General features: G+C 38.7%; 9 protein-coding genes across 9 annotated transcripts; 2 read left to right on the plus strand and 7 right to left on the minus strand. All coding sequences in view use genetic code 12, as the record gives it.

Moving 5' to 3' along the window:
- Window positions 1-102: 102 nt before the first annotated feature.
- RJT20DRAFT_91321 (cysteine desulfurase selenocysteine lyase) lies at window positions 103-1,380 on the minus strand (the record flags this gene model as incomplete). The annotated part of the gene is made up of 1 exon (XM_064921368.1): window positions 103-1,380. One exon carries the CDS (start codon window positions 1,378-1,380, stop codon window positions 103-105), a length of 1,278 nt encoding a protein of 425 aa, XP_064776986.1.
- Window positions 1,381-1,651: 271 nt separating this feature from the next.
- Window positions 1,652-2,599, minus strand: RJT20DRAFT_10538 (coatomer subunit zeta). Its single transcript, XM_064915717.1, has one exon. The coding sequence runs from the start codon at window positions 2,493-2,495 to the stop codon at window positions 1,923-1,925; it is 573 nt and encodes a 190-aa protein (XP_064776987.1). The 5' UTR covers window positions 2,496-2,599; the 3' UTR covers window positions 1,652-1,922.
- A 705-nt stretch (window positions 2,600-3,304) lies between these two features.
- On the minus strand, window positions 3,305-6,157 carry VTC3 (vacuolar transporter chaperone). The gene has a single exon (XM_064916116.1). It carries the CDS (start codon window positions 5,922-5,924, stop codon window positions 3,528-3,530), a length of 2,397 nt encoding a protein of 798 aa, XP_064776988.1. The 5' UTR covers window positions 5,925-6,157; the 3' UTR covers window positions 3,305-3,527.
- An 802-nt stretch (window positions 6,158-6,959) lies between these two features.
- Window positions 6,960-8,544, plus strand: ULP2 (SUMO protease). The gene has a single exon (XM_064916117.1). The coding sequence runs from the start codon at window positions 6,978-6,980 to the stop codon at window positions 8,484-8,486; it is 1,509 nt and encodes a 502-aa protein (XP_064776989.1). The 5' UTR covers window positions 6,960-6,977; the 3' UTR covers window positions 8,487-8,544.
- Window positions 8,536-11,133, minus strand: RJT20DRAFT_90836 (mitochondrial inner membrane protein; the record flags this gene model as incomplete). The annotated part of the gene is made up of 1 exon (XM_064921345.1): window positions 8,536-11,133. One exon carries the CDS (start codon window positions 11,131-11,133, stop codon window positions 8,536-8,538), a length of 2,598 nt encoding a protein of 865 aa, XP_064776990.1.
- A 1,291-nt stretch (window positions 11,134-12,424) lies between these two features.
- Window positions 12,425-13,450, minus strand: RJT20DRAFT_91583 (uncharacterized protein; the record flags this gene model as incomplete). Its single annotated transcript, XM_064921382.1, has 1 exon — window positions 12,425-13,450. One exon carries the CDS (start codon window positions 13,448-13,450, stop codon window positions 12,425-12,427), a length of 1,026 nt encoding a protein of 341 aa, XP_064776991.1.
- Window positions 13,451-13,719: 269 nt separating this feature from the next.
- SGD1 (Sgd1p) lies at window positions 13,720-16,855 on the plus strand. Its single transcript, XM_064916118.1, has one exon. The coding sequence runs from the start codon at window positions 13,805-13,807 to the stop codon at window positions 16,814-16,816; it is 3,012 nt and encodes a 1,003-aa protein (XP_064776992.1). The 5' UTR covers window positions 13,720-13,804; the 3' UTR covers window positions 16,817-16,855.
- Window positions 16,856-18,704, minus strand: RJT20DRAFT_124063 (uncharacterized protein). Its single transcript, XM_064916119.1, has one exon. The coding sequence runs from the start codon at window positions 18,628-18,630 to the stop codon at window positions 16,870-16,872; it is 1,761 nt and encodes a 586-aa protein (XP_064776993.1). The 5' UTR covers window positions 18,631-18,704; the 3' UTR covers window positions 16,856-16,869.
- Window positions 18,705-18,781: 77 nt separating this feature from the next.
- On the minus strand, window positions 18,782-22,663 carry SMC1 (cohesin subunit). The gene has a single exon (XM_064916120.1). It carries the CDS (start codon window positions 22,600-22,602, stop codon window positions 18,892-18,894), a length of 3,711 nt encoding a protein of 1,236 aa, XP_064776994.1. The 5' UTR covers window positions 22,603-22,663; the 3' UTR covers window positions 18,782-18,891.
- Between the last annotated feature and the right edge of the window lie 9 nt (window positions 22,664-22,672).

The raw sequence follows: 22,672 nt of genomic DNA on the forward strand, positions 1-22,672 counted from the left end.
GTGTTGAACATAAACAAGCGCTACCAAAGAATTACTAACGGCTATTAACGTATACAAATATCCACTTATAAACATTCCACAGAATAGAAATGAACGAAGATCCTAAATGGAAGTCTTCATAGTACTGTCGATCAACATATCTTCGAAATAAGATTCCAAAGCACTAAGCAAATCATCTGAAGCTTTTTCATAATCAGAAAGTTCGTTGTACACCTGGGCTGAGAACCGACCGTATAACTTTCCATTATGAGCAAAAAGTGGCACAAATGCGCCGTGATTCTCTAACGACTTGTTGCAAATTTTACTCAAAGAGGTAATGATGGTATTCAATTGAATCCCGAATTTATGAATTGGCAATTCGACATTAACCATTGTAGAGGTGAGAGTCTTGGCTTTGTTCTCTAGTACTGAAGTTCCCCATTTTTCACTGATAATTTCTCCTGCCTTAACAGCTAAGTTGTGACAGTAGTCGAAAATAGCTTCTTCCCCACCGCAGATTTCCTTTCTAAACTTGATTGCATCTCTAATTACAGCGGGAGATGCAAAATTTCTGGTGGAGTAATCACTGAATCTATTTACAAACCACTTATTCTCGTCTTCCTCAGAAACCTCTGTATTGTCATCCAAATAAGTTGATCCAATAGGTAGGGTATGAATCTTACGATGGTGCTTTTCTTTCACGTATAAAACGGCACAATTGCAAGGCACGTACATCCATTTGTGCAAGTTTGAAGTGTAGAAATCCGGCTGCAATTCATCCAAGTTAACAGGAAGTAGACCAGCCGAATGGGCACCATCAATTAAAGACAAAACCTCATATTTTTTGCAAAGCTCCGTTATCTTCTCGAAGGGAAACCTCACGCCAGGCAATGAACTAACTGTATCGAATATAGCTAATGTCGGGTGCTCTCTTTCAAACACCTCGGCATATTTTGCAGCTATTTCTGCATCTGAAAGAGGGTATTCTAATAAAATAGGGATTATTTCCACGTTATATCTGTTCCTTAAGAATTTTAAAGTATTTGCACAGGCCTCAAACAAAGTATTGGGTGCAACTATCTTACTTCCTTGTTCGAACGGATAGCTCCTCAATATAGTATTCACTCCAGTAGATGCGCTGTCAACTATAGCTAGATTGCGATAATCACTCTTCAAGAATTTTCCTAATTCCTTCAATGTTTCCACGTATAAAAGAGGCTGTTCGATTCTTCTGAAGTAATCTGGATTCCTAAAATCTCTTTTCATGACTTCTACATACTTCTGAAATACCGGGGTCGGTGTCAACCCATTCGAGCCGTGGTTTACTGCTGGGTATTTGGGATCCAACTCTTGGAAATACTTCTCCCTGAATTGTTTTCCGAATGGAACTGCTGGCGGCATGGAGACTTGAACTACAATTGAGGTTTCCGTACTAGCTAGATCGAAGGTTTCGTGGAGTTTCGCATTACTATATACTAAAATTTAATTCGTCTAAGTCATCTACAAAACCGTTCTTCGTGACTCATTAGTGAGCATCCTCACTTCAGTACACAAGGGCTCTTATAAGCCACTCTGTATTTTAAAGTTTCTTTAGTGAGTAATGAATATATGCTTCGGTGAATCTTCCAGAGAATACGAAACTTATACATGTAAGTGTATACTGAACCGTGTAATCGAAATTGAATATTAGTTAAAGCAATATACATGCTAGATACTTTACAAGGGTAGTGATGGACAGTAGAACAACATCTGCTAAATTGCAGTGCAATTCCACAATCGTTTGAATGAATCAGCAATCAAAAAATCCATCGAAGTAGAAATCTTTCCATGGTCTCTCCCAGCTCAGGAACCAATTATAGTTTGTCATCTACATTTACTATTACTTCTAATGTCACTGCTGAAATATGTTTTTATTGTGGGCTCTATAATGAAATGTACACAGCTTAGAAACCCTGTTGCAATCTCTCACCAATCTTCTTAGATGCAAATGACAAAGCGTCGAAAATACCCTTGTCAAGATCAACATGTACATTAGTGTCAAACTTTGGCGCGTTAGTTACTCTACTGACAATAATGGCAGGTTCGATTTCAATTATGATTCCGTCGTCGATAGTCTCGTCGATTGCCAAACTGACCAAGTCATATTTGCTGATGATAGTAGATTTATCAATGGTGTTGTCCAACAAGATATTCAAGCTCTCGAACAAAGTGGCCACCGTAGAATAGATCAATGACTCGTTTTCATTGATCTTGGCGACAATTACAAGAATTATATCGTTTGTTTGTTTGTAGGTGATCAAGTGGTTATCGTACAAGATGATGTCTTGATGAGCCTTGTTTATTTTGGAGAATATCAGCGACTCGAACTTGGTCTGTTGCGCAAGTGTCTGGAAGTGGCTCTCTCCTCCGTTTTCTTGAGATCCGCTGTGATTATAGTAATTGGCGTAGAGTCTTTCACCCTCATTATCTAGTATTAAAACGGCAGAAATGGTGTATAATGATATGTTTAACGACATGGCGGGATTATATTTCAGATTGATGATGATCTTGCTATAATGTGCTGATTTCCTATCACAGTAATCTATGTTGTTGGTCAAAGTAATAACACGCTGGATTTTGAAAAATGATCGACTCTGGATTTGTGAGTGGGTTTTATGCAGGCAGTTTTGTCAGGTACTAAACTAGTTCTTTGTAATACTTTGTTCTGTTGCAAAAAAGAGAGAGTTACAGTAGTGAGTGTACAGTAGTGAGTGTACAGTAGTGAGACAGTAGTGAGTACATCAATAAGTACCGTAGGGAAACATACGAGTTGGAAAATGATATAATGAATTGACACGATTTGAGGTTAATGAAAGTAAATAAACTCATTTTCACATTTTGCAATTTTTCTACATTTTTCCACATTAACTATGAAGTCTAAAGTTAACTCTATTTTTTATGACAAGGGAGTCTTTTAATTTGTGTGAGGGACTTACATAGTTAGATGATACTAAGTGAGAAGTGTATTTATACATGCGAACTAGTTTGGCTTGAGCAGTTTTATGGAAAAACCAGGAATAGATACTACTGGTAATCTTCTAGTACATTAGAAATGTTTGCATTCTCGTCCAGATGGTAACGGGTATTATACAACAAGAATTGAGTCACGGTTAGGTCGTATACCCCAAACTCAAATTTTCTGATGCTTCTTGTGGCTGCAAAGAGAGTCTTCCCCAGACAAGACTCTCTGAATTGTCTCTTCCATCACTCAGAAGTTGATACCTAGCCAACTCAAATGTATACAAGACTACTAATGAATCTAGAAGGAAGCTTGGAGCAAGCTTTTTCAATATTCAATTTTTGAAAAATTTGAACCGTCTCTTAGAAATATTGTAAAATATTTAAGTGTGGATAAAAATTGTCATATAAACAATTATATATTATTACTACTTATTTTATGTTGGTAGAAATTGATGTAGTATTTATTAAGGTGAGTTCCTTTGAACATCTAAAGTGGCATTTTAACTTGAAAAACAGTAGAAGAAAATAAAAAGTGTGCAACTTAGGTCTTAGTTGACCAAGTTGATAACGTATTCGTGAACGTTCTTGTGGAACAGGTTGTTAGTGTAGAACTCATTGTTGAGATCAACCTGTAAACCCTTCCAACCAAATACGAAATTGATGACTAATGCAAGTACAAGTCCAAAAGCAACAATAAGTGGACCGATAGAGTTATCTAAGTGCTTGTCGGATCTCTCCATGATGATAGTTCTTCTTCTCATAAAGATGTAGTAACCCCAGACACCAGAGAACAATGTCAATGCAAAATAAAAGTAGGCCAAAATGGTGGATAAGTTGGCAAAGTTGGAGTTCAAGGTGGATGAATAGATAATAAAGGTCAAAGTTGAGAGTAAAGTGGTAACATGCAACCATCTGTTAAAGGTTCTCTCGTTGGCTAACCAAACCTTTGGTTCAATCTTAAGTGGGCCAGCATTCTTGATCCAGTTTTCAGGCTTGGAAACACCAATTGGCAAGTCAACTTCTTCATCCTCAGAGTCGACATCGAGCAACTTGGAGAATTGACCTGGCAAGTTCAAGATTCTAACCAATGGGTTTGGCTTTGGAATTCCAATTGCATCATCATCATCATCCTCGTCAAACTCAGAGGACTGGTCATCAGTTAAACCTGATTGCTGTGATTCCTCTGGAATAGTTTGAAATTGGGAAGATGGGTGGCCCGAAGCTCCATCAATGGAATCTTCTTCATCCTTGTTGTAGTTCAATAAGATAGAGCCTGAGAAAGATGAGGATCTAGGTTGGAAGCTTGTGTTTTGGTTTTTGACTATCATGGACTTGAACTTAGACAAATTATCAGCATCAGTCAAGTCTTGAATATCGTTCTCTTGTTGTTGTAAAGTTCTCCTAGAGTGAGGAACGTAAACGGAAACGTTGGAAATATCGTTTTCCAACTCGTTGAACCAAAGGGGAATGTTGTCTAACTTGTCGTCCTCCAAGAATAAAGAGGCCACACCGTGGATGAACTTGGAGAAGTTTGGAATCTCCTTGATTAAGTTAGAAGAGTTGATCAATTCATTAATCCAGTTCAATTTCTTGAAGTTCTTGACAGCTGACTTCTTGATCTTGATTTCCATGGTGGAGTATGGGAATTTGTTGAATTCTCCCTTACGTAAGAATTGCTGGCCGTTAGGTCCATCAAGGTCGAGACGGTGCCATGAAGATGGGTCTCTAATTGGCAATTGTGGATCAAAAGAATCCTCTCTGATGAAGGTCAAGCCAGAGTCAATGATGATTCTAATCTTATCATCTCCTGGAATCTGGAAAGCAGTACGCTTGTAAGTAGTTCTGAGAATTGGTTGCAAGTTGAATTCATTAATGAAATCAAGAACGTTTTTGAGAGAGGTCTCGTCATTAGTCTTCTTGAGCTTGGCTGAAATCTCCTTGTTGATGACCAATTGGTTGATGTACTTTTGCTTTAACACAATCTTTTCATCAATGTTGAAGTTAGAGTTAGCATCAAATTGTTTCTTCTCCATAATGATTCTTGGCTTATCAGCAAGTTTACCGATCCACTTAAGACGTAAAGTGGAGGAGTTGTTAATCTTAGTTAACTTGTTGTTGTACAATTCGAAGTGGTCATTGTCAAAGTACAAGCAGTTGATGGTCTGGTCATTGACAGATTCATCATCATCATCCTCATCATCATCATCATCGTCCAATTGGTTGGAATTTTCGTTGTTGTAGATCAAAACAGGCAAATGTCTGAGAATGGTGGTCTTGACTTCCATCAAGTTGTCTGGGTGAATCCAGAACTTGAAGGATTGGAATTCGGCATTCAACCCAGAGTCGTTGAAAGAAGACAATTTAGACAATGATTGGTCCACATTGTAGTTTTCACGTAAAAATTGGAAAAGAGTACCAACTTTGTATAACAAAGGAGAGTAATCCTCGGAGTGAAATGGCAAGCTCTTCAATCTGACATTAAGCAATGGCTTGACAGAGTAGTTTGAGTGCAAACGGTCATGTTTCTTGACAATCTTGAGGAAACCAGTGTAGTTAATTCTTTGGAAATGCTCCAATTCCTGGGCCTCATCCAAGATCTTGTCCAACTTGGTGGAGAACAGCTCGACATTGAAGTCACCTTCACTGGTTTCGGTTTGCAATTGCAAGTCGTTCAACTGTTCGTTCAACTCATCGAATTTGTTGTGTTGGAAGGTGTAGACCTTCTCCAAGTTTTCATCAAGGGCAGAGACAAAGTTCTGTTCGTCCTTATCAGTCCAGTTGTTCTTGAGGATGACACCCTCCTTCAAGAGCTTCTTTAAACTGTTGTAGTTGATGTAGTAGTCCTTCCATGGCTGGTAGAGCTCGTGGTCTAACTTAGTACCGAATAACATTCTGTGGTTACTATCCTCGGTGTGGGTGTTAGTGTCAAGTGGATCGATTGACATAGTTTAATGGGTCTGAGGTGGGTTAGCAGAGATCGATTAACAGAAACACAAACGCTGAAAGGGAAAAGAAACTGAGAAGAGCAGAGATGCACAGCAGCAGCTAATACTATCCCAAAACAATTTCCAATGAAAACTCCAGAAACAAAGGAGACAGGCTTAATTTGATCACGGGGACGTGTGTTGAACTGAAAAGCCGTCAGTAATTTACCGATGAGAATTAATACAACCGTAGTGTTAGTAGTAGTAACCAAGCAGAATGCAACTATTAGAAGCCTGCTGGACTGCGATAATAATCCAAGTAATAATGAGGGTGTGCACAAGGAAGAGAAGGGCTACCTCCACGTGGGCATGCCTCGTAAATTAACTGACAGAAGAGGCAGAACAGATGCAATGGATATCTGACATGCCTGATTAGGACAGGAGAAATGAGAATTGAGAAAGAGAGGACCGGTGCATGGGAGCGATGGAATTCGTAGAATATTGGCAGGTTGTCGAAAGACTCGATGCTGGCAGTGGCTAGAGTGGGTTGTGTCAGTGGGTTCTGCCCGTTGCTATTTTCCATGGATATGAAACCCGAACACAAAGCGAAAAGGGAAGGAGGAGAGAGAGAAGTGCTTGGCTTCCCCCAGTGGTATCAAACCTCTTTAAATCCAGAAAGGGAACGCCCAGAACTGTCAGAAAAAAGTAACATGTTTAGACATCTCTAATTATAGACACTCCACTCACCATGGAAACAAAGCTCGGTATATTTACGTTTAGCTATGCGACGTGCATGTTGTTACAACCGATGTTACCTGTGCAACCATCATCAAGAGCCGTCTAATACAATTTGTAGCAGATTTTGCAGCGTGGAGGAGACAACAACAGCGGCTCGGGTGCGAATGTAAAAGTATACAGGTTTCAAACTCACGACACACGACACGACACACGACATATAAATCACATGATATTGGGCACGCCCTACATGTTGTTACCGTTTGAACTCAGAATATGTTAAGCAATCCATAGAAGGAATTGGTTACGTCTTTTGCAGTCATTAGCTGGTCAGTCAATATGGACGACAATCCTTTGCTAGTACGAAATCGCTTTCACCGTACTGCTGAAAACGAGTCACTTATTAATGACAATAATGACAATAAAAGGCCTACTATAACCGAGAGCTCTCAATCTGACGCCCCGGTTTCACTTCTAAGTGAATTCCTTAATTACTTTAAAATCCATCTATATCAGCTTTACCTTATCATAGCATCATCGATTTCGAGGCTAAGAGCACACACACCTCAGATAGATAACAATGATTTTCGTAGCGAATCTGCTGACCATCATTCAGAACTGGATGCGGAAGTTGACGACGAAGCTAGTCTTCAAATACTTAAGGTGAGGAAGATCACCAACGACTATCATTTGATCCAAAACAACAATATCAATAATAGCGTATTGATACTTCAGGAAGATCACGAGCCGTCTTCCAATGTACTTCAACAATTGGCCCAGTCACGATTCAAAAAGCAAGATTCCACAAATAGAAGTCAACAATATGGTACAAGTCTTTCGCTCTCCAATAACTTTCTCAAAACATCAGCATATCAGAAGGACTATACTCCGGAACCAAATAATAGACTTCTAAGACATGAACGGTCCTTATTGGACGACTTCAGTTTCGCCTCTACCAAACACAATGGAACTTCCCGTTGGCGTCCACAAAATCGTTTGTCCGATTACAATCGCCATATCCTTAACTACTATATACCTTCGAAACCAATGTCTATGACAGACTATTCCATCGTGGATTCTTTAATTCCAAATTATTTTGTTGAAAGAGAGTCCAATGAGTATGATAAGCAAAGAAAAGCTAAACTCCATTCTCTTGAGAAAAGCCGATTGGATACCCTATCTAAAATCACACCTCTTTCAAATGACCAATTGCAAAAGGTGCAAACAATTTGGCAGAGCAACAGATCAGATGTCTTTGATACAAACTATCAAATTGAGTTATACTTTAATGATTTAAAGACGTTGCGAGACGGAAAATGGCTCAATGACAACATAATAGATTATTATTTGAACCTCATTATGGATAGCAAGGACCAAAAAGTATTCGGATGGACTACTCACTTTTATACCAACTTGGAGTCAAAGGGATACCAAGGAGTTGCTAGATGGGCAAAAAGGAAAAAGTTGAACCTTTTCGAGAAGAACTTGGTGTTAGTACCAATCAACATTCTCAATACACATTGGGCATTGGCTGTAATAGACAACATTGACAAAACTATAAAATATTACGACTCCTTATCAAGCTCTGGTAATCAGCAGGCCGTTTCTAATCTCAAGGAGTATATGGATCAAGAGGCAAAGAGGTTGAATGTGCCATCTATTGACTACGAGTTGTTTCCTCACATGGAGACACCTCAACAGTCAAATGGGTTCGATTGTGGAGTATTTGCTTGCACGGCGGCCAAGTACATCTCCAATTCCAAACCCATGTCGTATTCTCAAAAGGATATGAAGGTCATCAGAAGGCGCATGACTTACGAAATAATTTCTAAACACTTAATGGATTAATACTATGTACAATATAAATAACGAATTTTATAGACAATCAACAAATCAACTAGAAAATACCAAGGAACGCTCCTTTAGGCTCCTTTTGTTTCAGGTTGATTTCTGCAATGTTTGTTTCAAGTTCGACTACTTTAGCATTGCTTGCTTCAATCTTCTCACTCAAATATAGAACTCTGCTACCCAATTTGTCGCCAAGCTTTTGAATGCTAATTAATTCTTGCTCCAATTTCTTGATTTTATCATTCTCAAGTGCAACCAAGGTATTAAGATAGTCTACTTCGTAAAGTTTGTATATCTTATGGTCATGGATCAATTGCTTAAAGGCAGCCTTGAACAAGGGTCTTCCGGCCAGAATTTTATCAAGGATTCCCTTATCGGCCTTCAAGGAGATCAAATCATGCTTCTCTAATGTCGATAATGTTGCATTTGTCTCTGCAGAGGACTTGAATAAAGGAGACTTGATTAATTCAGAATATTCTATTGACTCTGACTTCGACAACAATTTCATAATAGTCCAAACTTGGGCCGTATTCCAATTGGTATCTTCCTCGAGTTTATGATTATTTAAGAAGAAAGTCGTAATTTGTTCAGCAGCTTGGTTGACCATTTCATGTAAAGCTTCCTGTGGACTTTCCCCAGATTTGATACGTCTTACGAATGCCTGAAGATCCAACATTCTTCCACCAAGAGGCTCATACACACCGGCAATCGAATGCTCGTCATTAAGCTTCAACTGCTCAACCAAGTACTGTTGAGCACTACTGCTGCTGGCATCTGAAAGGGAAATCGATTTGAAGACTTGATTTGGTAAGGCGTTATTTAAATGTTGAACACTACCAACATCGGCGGTGATAAAGATAACGTGAGCTAAGTTATTCTGGACAAGCGCCGAACTCCATTCCGCTATCATTGGGAATATGAAATCATTCTGACTGGCATCAGCTTTTCTTGCGAACTTATCAACAACAATTATGGGTTTGCATTCGGGATGCTGTTGCAAGTACTCTTCTTCTTTAAGAATCTCTAGTGGGGATTCTCCAGGTCTTAATCTGCTATTCTTTCTCTCTATGCTGGAACGGTATTTCAGGTAGTCAGCCGTGGCAATATCTCTTATAGCTTGAGTTGTCAACAGGAACATGTTCTTCAATTGAGTTTCTTTACTCTCACTCAATCCAGACTTCTGACCAGTCAACCCCTGCACACCCAAATCTACAAATTGAGAGACAGTATTAGTCCAAGTAAATACCGGGAAGTATCCCAATTGCTGGGCTGTATTGTCAATCAAATTGTTATCAGACCTTGATTTGCTCAAGATATCACAATCTAGATAAAGAATCTTCTTGCTTAACTTCTCATCATTTAATAAGGTATGCTCCAAGAGAAATTCTTCCTTTCCAGATCCTTTCGGACCTTTAACAATTATGAAAGTGTTGATATTCTCATAAATCCACAATTTAATTTGCTTCGATTTTTCATAACGCTCACTCCATAACATTGCAATATTTTGAGGAGCAGTTCCATTGTCAGTGCTCTGAGACTTTTCAGCATCACCATTCAAACTGCTGATCTGCTCATCTAGGTAATCATAACTTGAAGACAACCAGTTCCTAACTTGGTGGAATGGATACAACGCCAATTTTACAACAGGGTTATTTCTGTATGCATCAAAGGAATACTTCTTGGTAATCTTCAGTTCAATGAACCATTGACGGATGGGATCAAAGATCAAGACAGCAAGTGTGGCAACCAATGCTATGAGTATAGGAATGGCGATTTTTTGGTGATTGTTGATGAAATCAGTCAAGTAATTAACTCTTTTTAACGGTATATACTGCAAATGAAGAGTTGACTTACCTTTATTCAAGGAAATACCAGTGATACAGTTCTTGGCCGAAATTGCAGCTCTCATGGACTTGAAAATGATAGTAGCTTCGGGTCCTGGTAATATATCAACAATAACACCGTATCTACGGAATAAGACGTATAACTCTTCTTCGGTTAACACTTCACCCTCGAATTTAACCTTCAAATGAGTGCTAGGATATCTTCTTAAGTCTTCGATCCATGGAGTACCCTTAACTGAATACACGGCAGGATGCTGGTTCCATACAAGACTTAACACCTGTCTGAAGATATTGCTGTTATAGTCCTTTTCGTGTTGCTGCACATTAGCCTGGATCTGCTTAATGAGGTCACTGGAGGCAATACCCGGAGGAACATGAAATTTCACAAAAGCACCGCAATCTCTCTTAAGGGGCACCAAATCTGTGATGTTGGCCTTTTCTGGAATTGGCGATGCTATAGCAAGAACTTTCTCCTTAAGCTGTTCCGGGGTCTGATGCTGAATCATAGAGTAAGCTGTGAATGCCTGCTTCATGACGTTTCTGGAGATGCTCAATGGGTAAATATGGTCGAAGTACATCACCACTTCACGGTGTTCTTCTACATCGATCACACCCGTTGTTTCTGCCGAAGTGTCGGTTTCATTATGCTCCGTCTCTTGTTTAATTTCAGCGATATCTGAGGCGTACCGTCTAGCCAGTAATCTTCCCCATTGTGTCCTCAATTGAGCTCCCAATTGCGGTAGCAAGTACGAGCGAGCAAGTACGGTACTTGTTTGCAACCCGCTTCTCAATACTACGGACATTGTTACCTAATTGCCTTAATCCCAAGAACCATCGTCAAAGAAACACCATTACATTTAGTTGCAATTTCAAGGATCATCATATTGCCACTTACGATTGCTCCACAGAGTGTAATGTCTGCAGGACTGGAATCAGTGATATTAGTGCGGCATATAGATGTGGGTTGGTTTGATGGTTTGATGGCTTGATTAGGTAGACAGTATGTGGAGTGAATGGAGTATGTTTCTATGGAGAGGTCCATTTTAGAGAGATATGTAAAAAAAAGGTGGTTGTTAGGTGAAACTATTGGTGTTGGAGGAATTCGTGGATAAAAGCTTTGAGGGGAAGATTGGAAAGAGAAAGAGACAAAGAGGAAGAGAGACAGAAGGAGAAAGAAATGGAGATCTCTCTACTGTTACTGCACTTAAAGAACATCATTACAATAATAGATGCCTTATGTGAATGTTTCAAACTAATTATCCTGATAACGAAGTTACCAGTTCTACTCCGTTAGCGTATGTTTTATTTCCTTGATATACTGAGAAGTAAAAGCCAAATTAGTCGTGAAGTTATTCTAGGCCTCGCTTTGAATCACTATACCACGGAAAACAGGTATAGCAATCTTCGAAGAGGCCATATGAGCAGTCGATAAAAAACCACATTACGTGTGCTCATTTAGAATTCTACAACCTTCAGAGTAGAACTTGAAGATATGATCCTTTCAAAAAAATTGCTTGTATATTGTTATATATACAGACTATAGCGAAGTAATGCTTGTGGTGGATACTTAATACTGGTAGAAGAAGGGACATGGTAATATATAAATATAAAATTTTTCATAGCTTCACCATTCTCATAGTGAACCTTAGAATGTGCGGGTAACAGCGGTGCTACCATTTAGGGTTCAATAGAGAATAAGCCTCTTGTTACAATTCTTGTTAGCTAATTGTTGCAAAATGGTGATAGAGGCAACCAGAGAAAGGGACATTGATATGCAATTGATAAGATAGTTGCTCTTGTATCGTAATTTTTTTCATAAAAATCTTGTTTTCAGCCGTCCAAAGAAACTCTTAGAATTGTTAGGTAAACACCTTACAAGTACCTATTGTAATGATATTTCAAATATGGCATTTAATGGCATTCACCTGATAATTTCGTTTCATTTTACTTCTATGTGTGTGTATAATGTATCAAATTGCCCAATGAAATTCAGCAACGACATCAGCAGACTTTCTCCATTTTCAATATCGGAATTACTAAAATCTATTGGATTTATACAAGGTTGCTATGATATATACTCTACATAAATAGTCGTTAATCGATCGTGGATGCCTGGATGGTAGTTTGCGATGTCTTGAGGAAGTCCGAAGTCCTTAACGGTCTTACTGGCATATCATCTTTTTCGTCCTTGTTGAGTTTACCGCTCTTGTAGTTGTAGTTTTCTCTGATATACTCTCTGACTGGTAAAATAGCAGCTTCTCTACACAACTCTCTCAAGTCAGAACCACTGCATCCCCGGGTATTGGAGACAATCAAATCCATATCGAAATCTTCTTCATCGACTTTAGCACCGCTGAGAATCTTGCTCAAGATGGAACGTCTTTGAGTGGCATCAGGCTTGCCGATGGCAAATGTCTTCGGCAAACGTCTCAAGAATGCCTCATCTATATCATGCTTCCTGTTTGTGGCTCCCATTACCATGATTCGACCATTCGACTTCAAACCGTCCCACAAGGTCATAAACTCGGCCTTTAACATGGCGCTAACCTCGTGATCATTGGAGGACCTGTCTCTCAAAAAAGAGTCAATCTCGTCAATGAATATTATACATGGCTGCAACTTGTTGGCTAACGAGAAAATGGCGTCTGTGATCTTGTTCGATTCTCCATACCATTTATCCATGATTGTAGACATCCTTATCAGAAGGAAGAAGGCCCCGCTTTCTTTGGCAATCGCCTTGGCTAACATTGTCTTTCCACATCCCGGAGGCCCGTAAAATAACACACCTTTGGGAGATTGGATCAAGTCCAGATGGGTTGCAAAGAGCTCTGGCTCCGTCAAAGGGAGAATCACGGCTTCTCTCAATTCGTCAATGATATCCTGCAACCCACCGACGTCTTCAAATGTCACCGATATCTCTTCTGGGGTGACGAGCGAGTTCAACAACGACTTTTCGTACTGGTTCAACGATAAGTCCTTGAGATGCGGGTTGGAACTCTTGATCTTCTTGAGAATCCCGGTTCCTTTCTTTTCCGACTCCTTGTTCTTCACCGAGCTGTCCACATAATCATTGAGAATATTATTGAGGATATAATATACCGAGAGCCCAGCTCCCGCCATGATGAAGAGGTCCCCAAGGAACTTGATATCTATTTTAAATTTCCCCATATCCAAACTGAACCTGTTCATAACCTTACACTATGCAAATTTCCACTGGATACTACAAACAATTAGCTCTTGCCACTTCTATCATTCATCTACTGATCTCTCTTCTTTTGTCTTCTGTCCTTGTGGTATTTGGCAGGACACAGAAAAGCGGCAAAACCGAGGAGTCGCACTGGAGGTGTTTTCTGCAGGAGGTTGAGAATGGCAGGAAAAAATTGGTTTTGGATGATGAGCTGCAAATAAATTGTTGTAAGAAGTATTAAATGTAGAGTACATCTGTTAGAGAGTATAGGGAAGGCAATAGAGAAAATGGCTAAAAGACAGAGGAGAAACGACGAGGAGGAAGGAAGCCATGAAATCCGGCTTCCTGAGTCACTTTTGGAACAAATTAAAACAAAGGAAGACAAAGGTGACTATGAAGAAGACGAGTCTAGGTACATGAAGTTCACAGACAATAGTAAAAAGAAAAAGGAAAAGCCTGTTTCCAGAAAGGAGAGAAGACAACAGGAAAGGCAATTGAAGAAGCAAAAGAGATCGAAACCTTCAAAACCCAATCAGCCCAAGAAATCGGCTCCAGCAGCCAAAAATAGCTCTAAGGATAAGCAGGTTAGCGAGGAAAAGGACCCTCTTGCAGCATTGAAGGCATTGAAAGAGAAGAAAATGCAGCAACAACAAAAAACTCAGCAAGCGTCGAAAGATACCACAGAAGATCCCTTAGAATTGTTAAGGAAGTTAAAACAACTGAAAAATGGTGGAAAAGAGACTGAAGTTAGAATCGTAAAAGCTGACGAATTACTGGAGGATGAAGAGTTCTCTGGAGACGATGATGCTGAAGACTTTGAAGAAGAAGATTTTGAAGATTTCGATTTAGATGAAGACGACGATGAAGCAGATGCTGAAAGTGATCCATTAGAAGCATTGAGAAAGCTCAAAGAAAATAAATCCAAAGGGAATGGCAAAACCACCGAAATAAGAGTTATCAATGAAGATGAGTTACTGGATGACGAAATATCAGATAATTCGAACGACTCACAGGAAGAAATTGATCAAGGGGATGAAGAAAACGGAGATTTTCCTGGCTTTGACGACGACGATGAAGACCAAAACTTAGGATTTGATGACGATGCAGTTGATGATGATGATTTTGATTCAATACAAGAAGACGAAGACGATTACGAAGAAGATCCTTTGGCCAAATTAAAAGCATTAAAGGAAGCAAAAAAGAATAATTCTAGTAAAGAACCAAAAGCCAAAAAATCTCCAAAGGAGAGCCCTAGAATTATCAGTAAGCATGATCAAGAAATGATGAGAAAAGACGAAGAAGATATGGCCTTCTACGCTAAACAGTTAGGTTTAAAAAATGGCAAGAGGGCTAAATTATCTAAAATAGATGATGATGATTTAGTTGGAGGTTTATTGGATGGGCTCGATCTTGATTTTGGATCCGAGTCTGCGGCCGAGGAAAGCATGGACGAACAAGAAGAGGAGGAAGACGACTTCGACTTGGAGGAGGAAGATATGGACAGCGATGACAGCGATGCAAGAATAGAGAAAGAAAATCCATATGTCGCCCCAACTCAAAGTAGAGACACAGCTGAAAATGTATCCTCTGAGCCAGCAACAACGTCATACATTCCTCCTGCTTTGCGTAGAAAGTTGGCTTTAGAAGGTAACGGAGTTTCTGAAGATATACTCAATTTGCGAAAATCCATTAAGGGTCCCTTAAATAGATTATCTGAGGCTAATGTTGGAAACATCGTAAATGATATAAATGCACTTTTTATGTCGAATCCAAGACATTCCGTGAACACAGAGTTAACTTCCATTGTTCTTGATAGTATCATACAACAGGGAAGATTATTGGACACTTTTGTCTACTTGCATGCAACGCTTGTTGTTGCAATTTATAGATTACAAGGAGTAGAGTTTGGTGCACATTTCATTCAGAGTTTGATAGAAAAGTTTGAAACTTTCCAGAAGGAAGCTTCAAAAGGAAAGGAGGCATCTAATATTGTCTCTCTTTTGTCTTCTGTGTACTTGTTTCAATTGGTATCTTCCAAATTATTGTATGATATAATCAAGGTATTGATTAATCAGTTGAATGAAAGCAATGCTGATTTGTTATTGAGAATAATCAGGAACTCCGGTAACCAAATGAGGTCGGATGACCCAACTGCATTAAAAGAGATCGTTTTATTAATCAACGAAGTGAAGTCGACTCTTTCATCCAAAACCATGAGCACAAGAACTCAGTTTTTGGTTGAAGCAATCACTTCGTTAAAAAATAACAAGATGAAAATTAACAATGAAGGAAATCATCAATTAAGCATAAGATTGAAGAAATTTCTAGCAACAATCAATAACAATAAATTCAACGATCCGATCCAAGTTTCGCTTGACGATATTCATAGCATTGAGTCTAGAGGTAAGTGGTGGTTAGTTGGCTCTGCTTGGAAGGGCCATGCAGAAACCAAAGATGAAGTTAACGTAAATGAAGATGCTATGAATGATATATTGGATAACTCAGAACCAAATTGGATGGAATTAGCGAGAGCTCAAAGAATGAATACGGACATTAGAAGAGCTATTTTTATATCCATCATGTCTGCTAATGACTACATTGATGCTTTAACAAAATTGGATAAATTGGCTCTCAAGAGATCACAGGATAGAGAAATTCCTAGAGTATTAATCCATTGTACGGGGGTCGAGCCTGCTTGGAATCCTTACTATGGAATATTAGCAAAGAAACTCTGTGAGAACCATAAGTACAGAAAAACTCTTCAATTTATGCTTTGGGATTTGGTAAAAGAATTTGAAGGCTCTTCTGGAGACGATGAAGAGGATTTCATTGGATTTGATCATAGCGAGGATGACGAAGAAACCAAATTAAAGAGAATACTTAATTTAGGAAGGTTCTTCGGGTATCTCTTTGCAGAGGGATCATTACCTTTGCATTTGCTTAGAACAATCAACTTTTTGACAGCCACTAGTGATACCACATTGTTTATGGAGGTTGTGTTCGTTAGTTTCTTGGACATCATTGGTAAGAAGTCACAAATCAATTCTGTTGGTGCTGGACTTAGTAAGAAGTCCAAGGATATGTATGAGCAAAAGTTTGATGATAGGAAATTAATAGAGACTGTCATAAAGGCTCAAGAGCAGCCAACTTTATTGAGAGGTATTCAATTTTTCTTACAAGATAAGGTAAGAAGCAGTGGAATAGTATCTGGCAAAAAGCAGAAGAGGAGGATAGAGTGGGGAGTTACTGCAATGGTAGACATTATAGACGAGTTTTTGAGATCCAATGATAAAGAATAAATAGTATTGTTTGATAAAATATTTACAGGAATATATACAATCTAATTTTACAACTATGTAGGTGAGTCTATCAACTCTAAAACAGCGACGGTTTCAACGTGTTTGGTTTGAGGGAAAAAGTCAAAACCAACTATCTCCCTCACTTTGTATTTCGTTGAGGAGTTCTTCTGTAAATCATTAAACACTGACAAATCACGAGCTTGTGTGAAAACGTTACAGCTCACGTATACTATCAATTTTGGTTTGAACTCCAACAATTGTTTAATGAACAGCTCAGTTGAACCCTTTCTTGAGGGATCCATTATTACTATGCTGTCCTCCCCTTGAATTCCCGACTTCGAAAAGTTTTCATGTTTGAACATGCTATCAGCAGTTCCTGGAATGAACTGTATGCGATCAGGGACGGCGAGTCCATTCAATTTAGCATTGTGGGTTGCAAATTCTATAGACTTTTCACTTAGTTCGATGCCAAATATCTTTCCTTCTTTTGAAATTTCCTTCGACAAAGCAATTCCAAACAAACCAACACCACAATATGTGTCCACCAAATACTTATATTTATGCTCTCCAAGTTGAATGTGATATTTGATGTAATCCAACACTTGAGGTAGGATAACATTGTTATTCTGGAAGAAACTGGAAGGGTCGAACTGGAATATATAGTCGTCTACTTTCTCAGTTATCACTTTCACACCATCTGTAAGACACACTCTTTTATGGTCTCCTGTTTCCTTATTCATTCTAATACTTTCCCTTAACAACAATGTACGTTGCCTTCCTTGAGACTCCAATGGAGCCCTTCCAACTTCTGCTGATATCTCTTCCCTCTTCTCCTTCAACTTTCCATTGATGCTCAGGGTTGCTATCGCACAGTCATCAATGTCAACAATGGGTCTACTTGGATCAACATTGTTCAAACCAATCCTGAGGGTTTCATTCTTATGTTCTTTCGGAATTCGATAATGTGGCGTGAGCTTGGTTCTATATGCGTATTGCTGGTCACATCCATGTACATGACCAAAATCAGATAAGTCCTTCTGCGATAACAAATCCGGATAGAAGAAGCGGTAAGCCTTGAGAATAGTTTCTCTCTTCGCCTTAAGTTGATTATCGTAGGACAACATTTGGAATTGACATCCTGAGCATTTGTCAAAATTATTACAAACAATTAGCTTGTCTTTGCGGGCTGTTTTCCTCGAGTCTGCGTTGAGAACTTCCAATAGAACTCCCTCGGAGTAGAATTCGTGATGCATGTTTAGTCTTATTTTGACTTTGTCACCAATTATAGTCTTGGGAACGACTATAGCCGTGAACTTATTGAATAGATCCTCATCGTCTTCTAAGAAAGGTGACGCGTATAAAGACTTTGGCACAAATCCTATTCCGTCTCCCTCTGAAGTTTGATATATGATGTCTAAACTCTCTATAATGGCCTGGGGTCTGGATCTGGAGAACATAAACTGGCCTATCAACTGAATCGGATTCTGAAGCTGAGAGAGGTCAATTCTTGTGTTCTTCATGTCGTTGTAGGATTTTACCGCATCTTGTATCTCTAGGAATAGGATATTTGATTTCTTTGTTTCATCATCCGTATCTCTCTTCTTCTTCCGATTAACCTTCTTGAGCTTTTGAAGAACTGATTTCTCGCTCGTTACTGGCCATGTCGTATTATGGGAGATACTTCTCTTTGGTAACTGCCTTGTAGGCATGTAGATAGCAGTAGCTGAGTAACAGCTAAAAAACCGAGCTGTAACATCACAATGCCGAGAAGCTATTGCTGGTCGTCTGATACTAGAAGTCCTCGACCATAGCATACTAATTTTGGCTATTTCTTAAGCCCACCATTTATGGTTGTCTTCAAGTAAGCAGATTTTTCAGTGGCTTTATTGGAGGGTCGCGATAATCTACATATGGACATTTTTTGCAGCGAGATGAGGGTGCAAAATACAGCATATATGTAATTGAACAGCTATAATAGAGTTTAAAAGATTTCAAAATTGATTAGGAATGAGACTTGAAATATAGCACAGTGTATTATGACATTATGACGCCTTATGTATAATTATATGATTAGCTTAAACCGATGCTGCAACTGCTGGGATCGGTTCATCGGGATATTCTCTCAAGTCGAGAGTAACAGTCCTAGAGCTGTTCTCTCTTTGTTCTCTATAGATACCGACTAGTGCGTCTGATTTCTCAAATAAGGAATTCTTCAACGAAATAACTATAAACTGATAGTTTGGACCCGCGTATTTGCGGATATAGTTCGCTATTCTGCTGACATTTGCATTATCGAGCGCAGCATCAACTTCATCAAGAACGAAGAATGGCGATGGTTGGTATGAATGAATAGCAAACAACAATGCAAGCGCTGCCATTGTTTTCTCACCTCCAGACAATAAATCCATGTCTCGGAATCTCTTCATTGGTGGCATGGCATGATATTTAATGCCTGAATTGTATGGGAACTCATCGTCTTCCAAAGTTAAATAGGCTGTACCACCCAATGGAGAAGCTGGGAATTTCGTCAACTCTTTATATGTGCTATCAATTTGTGAGGATATGTGATTGAAAGCTTCCATGAATGCGTTATACCTCTTTTCTCTGACTTCCTGAAACTTTTCATAAATTTTTCGTTCTTTCTGTCTTGCAAGGGTATGATCCTTGTCAAAATCCTTAAGCTTTGATTCCACTTCCTTCAACCTATCCACAGCTTTACCGTTTGGAGTTAATCTTTCCAATTGCTCTATTGTATTTTGAAGTTTTGTTTCAAGCTCCGATTGAAGTCTTGGATTAAAACTCTGTTTCAATCGTTCATCTAACATAGAATAGTCAACTTCGATTTCATAGATCTCTTTTACCAAACTATCAGAATTCTCTCCTATGGAAATGGATTCTAATAATCCATCTCGTAAAGGAATGTTAATATTTTGAATCTTACAATTTTTCAAAATATTGACTCTCTCTGTATCAACCTTGAGTAATTGCTCTTCAAGAGAGACAATTTGCTTTGTTAAAGAATTGATGGTACTCTCGTACTCTGCGACCTTACTCTCTAAGGCCTTCGAATTCTTCATTTGAGACAGAAGCTCTATACTGAACTGCTTTTGCTCTGATTCCAATACCTCAAGTTCCGCCTCTAGGTTGTCAACCTTTTCTTCAATTGTCTGAATCTCTTCCGTTACTTTCAGTAACTTCTCTTCATGTACAATAAGTTGGTCATTCAATATTTGCTCTCTGGACTTAGTTTCCTCAACTCTCTCCTTTTCAAATTTTAACTTATTGCTTAGTGTTGAAATAGCCTTTGAATATTGTGTTCTTTCTTTTACTCTAACTCTAAGAGTAGCTCCATGCATATTTTCGTAATCATCAATACCATTCAGGAAACCATATTTGGTGCAGAAATCCGAATACGTTTCCTTTTGTAATGCTGAAGTCCTCTCGTGTATATTTGCTATCTTCTTTTCGATCTTCGCAATTTTGGTCTTCTTAGAAGATATCGATTGTGCAAATCCTTTCTGAAGTTCTTCTTGATAGGCGATTTCTGTTTCTCTATCCTTGATCGTTCTCTCAATGCTCAACTTTTGATTTCTTAAAATTGGGAGCCTGTCGTCCAATTGGCTGATTTCCTCGGCAAGAAGATTAATCTCCAATTCTTTGGGCTTACTCTCATGTAGAGCAGATAATTTCATTGAAATATCCTCCTTTAATGAATTCAAGTTAGTCCACTCGTTTTTATCCCAGCTAAGAGCCGCGGCGGACTTCTGAGATTGGTTTCCACCTGTCATCAAACCAGATTTATGTATGATAGAGCCTTCAAGAGTAACGATTTTATTTTCTAACTTCTGAGTTGAATTCCATTTCAAGCGTCTTGCTAAGTCGATACCCTCAACTACTAATGTATCTCCGACGATATAATTGATAGCTTGTTCTATGGATTTGTCTTCATATTCCAAAATATCAATTACTGGCTGAGCAGACTCGTGGATAGTTCTCATGTAGTTCAAATTGATAGGTTCAGTAAGCACCGAATCTAAGGGAATGAATGTAACCACACCGGCTCTCCTCTCCTTCAAAATGTCTATGCATTTATAGGCAACATTTGTTGTTTCCACTATAACACTATCCATATTTCTTGCAAGGGCAGTTTGTAATGCGTTTTCGTACTTCTGCTCGGTAGGTCTCACCATCTCATAAACTATTCCCTTGATGGCACCCTGTGGAAATAATCCTTTCAACATCGACACATTCTCTCTCAATTTCTTCTGCTTGTTAGATTCTCTCTGCTGAGAAGAAATTTCATCCAATCTGACTAGTACATCCCTTAGTTCAGAATTTATTTGTAATTCTTCGTATTTATACTGATCTTTTGCTTTGATTAGAGCACTTCTACTATCCACTTTCTCTTGCTTAAGTGCAAGAAGATCGTTAATGTCGGAAGTGATGTCTGCTAGCTTCGATTTTAAATCAGTGTTCACGGCTGATTGTAAATCTGATATTCTACTGTGTGAATTTGACTTCTGATTTTCAAGACTATTAATACTTGCAAGTAACCCATCCTTTTCATTCATCAAAAGAGAAATCTCTTCTTCTAAAGCTGATCCGCCATTGGCCAAGTAATCTGCTCTCAACTTTTCATATTCTCTTTGACCGTCTGCAGATATAGACATTGAAACAGACGAAGCCACGCTGTTTTGAAAATCTTTAAAAAGTCTTTGAGCATCCCTCAATTGCTTCTCAACGAATTCCACCAATTGAGTTTGCCTCTTCAAATCCCCTTGTAAATCATTGATCTTTGTCTTTGATGAATTTATCTTAGATGTGACTGCACGTTTGTTTGCTTGCATGGGAATCAAATCTCTTTTCAAAGACTCAATCTTAGTGGACACATTGGTTATGGTTTTGTTATGTTGCTTTGATTCCAAAACTTTCTTGGAGTAGATTGTTGATGCACTTTTGAAAAGTTTTTCTTCTGTTGTGAGATTCTTCTTTAATTCTTTCAATTCTAAGGTTTTCGAGCGGACTTCCTTTTCAATTTCAAAATGCTTCTTTTCATTATGGAAAATTTGATACAAGTTGATAGCCTTTATAGCATTATCCTTTTCAATTAACTTCTCTTCAAATTGACGTTGTTCGGCCATTTGCTCCTTATACTGTTTGGATTCGGAGTTTAAGGTTCTCTTTCGGGAGAACACAGAGTTAGAGAATTCGCGTGCCTTTTCATATTCCTCTTGCAAAGAGTCATACTCTTTTGCAAATTCAGAAGAGCCACTAATGTTTTCAATAAGTTTAGTCAAGTCTTTGGGTGATTGGGACGCAATCTGTTCCACGTCTCCCTGGAAAACCAAAAAGTTACGGGCTTTGATAAGAATATTTTCAGCCTTCAATACCATTGAGTAGTTAAGAGACGTAACTGACACGTCATTTATTCTATATTCGCTGTTTCCAGTAGCAGAAATGGTTCTTTTAAGTTTTATGATTTCTCCGTTTTCTTTTTCATATGTAGCCATAACATATGCTCTCGTAGGGTCTTGTTCAAGTTCATCAACTGATGAGTTTGAATCCGAATTTGACCGTCTTCCTCTGTAGATCAAGTCTTTCAAATTCTGAGATCTCAAGTGGGTTGATCTCACACCCAATACAAAAGAAATGGCGTCCATCATATTGGACTTACCAGCACCATTAGGTCCAATGATAGAGGTAAAGAAAGAACTACCCAAACCAATACTAGTAGTACCTCGGTATGACTTAAAGTTATTTAATTCTAAACCTATGAGCCGTCCCATTTCGTAGTAGTGTATTTGGCAATGGTTTTAGATTTTTGTTATCCTTTAGCTTTGAATATATTAATGATTA

Source organism: Scheffersomyces xylosifermentans, assembly GCF_036884685.1.
Source record: "Scheffersomyces xylosifermentans strain CBS 12540 chromosome Unknown RJT20scaffold_1, whole genome shotgun sequence".
NCBI lineage: Eukaryota > Fungi > Ascomycota > Pichiomycetes > Serinales > Debaryomycetaceae > Scheffersomyces > Scheffersomyces xylosifermentans.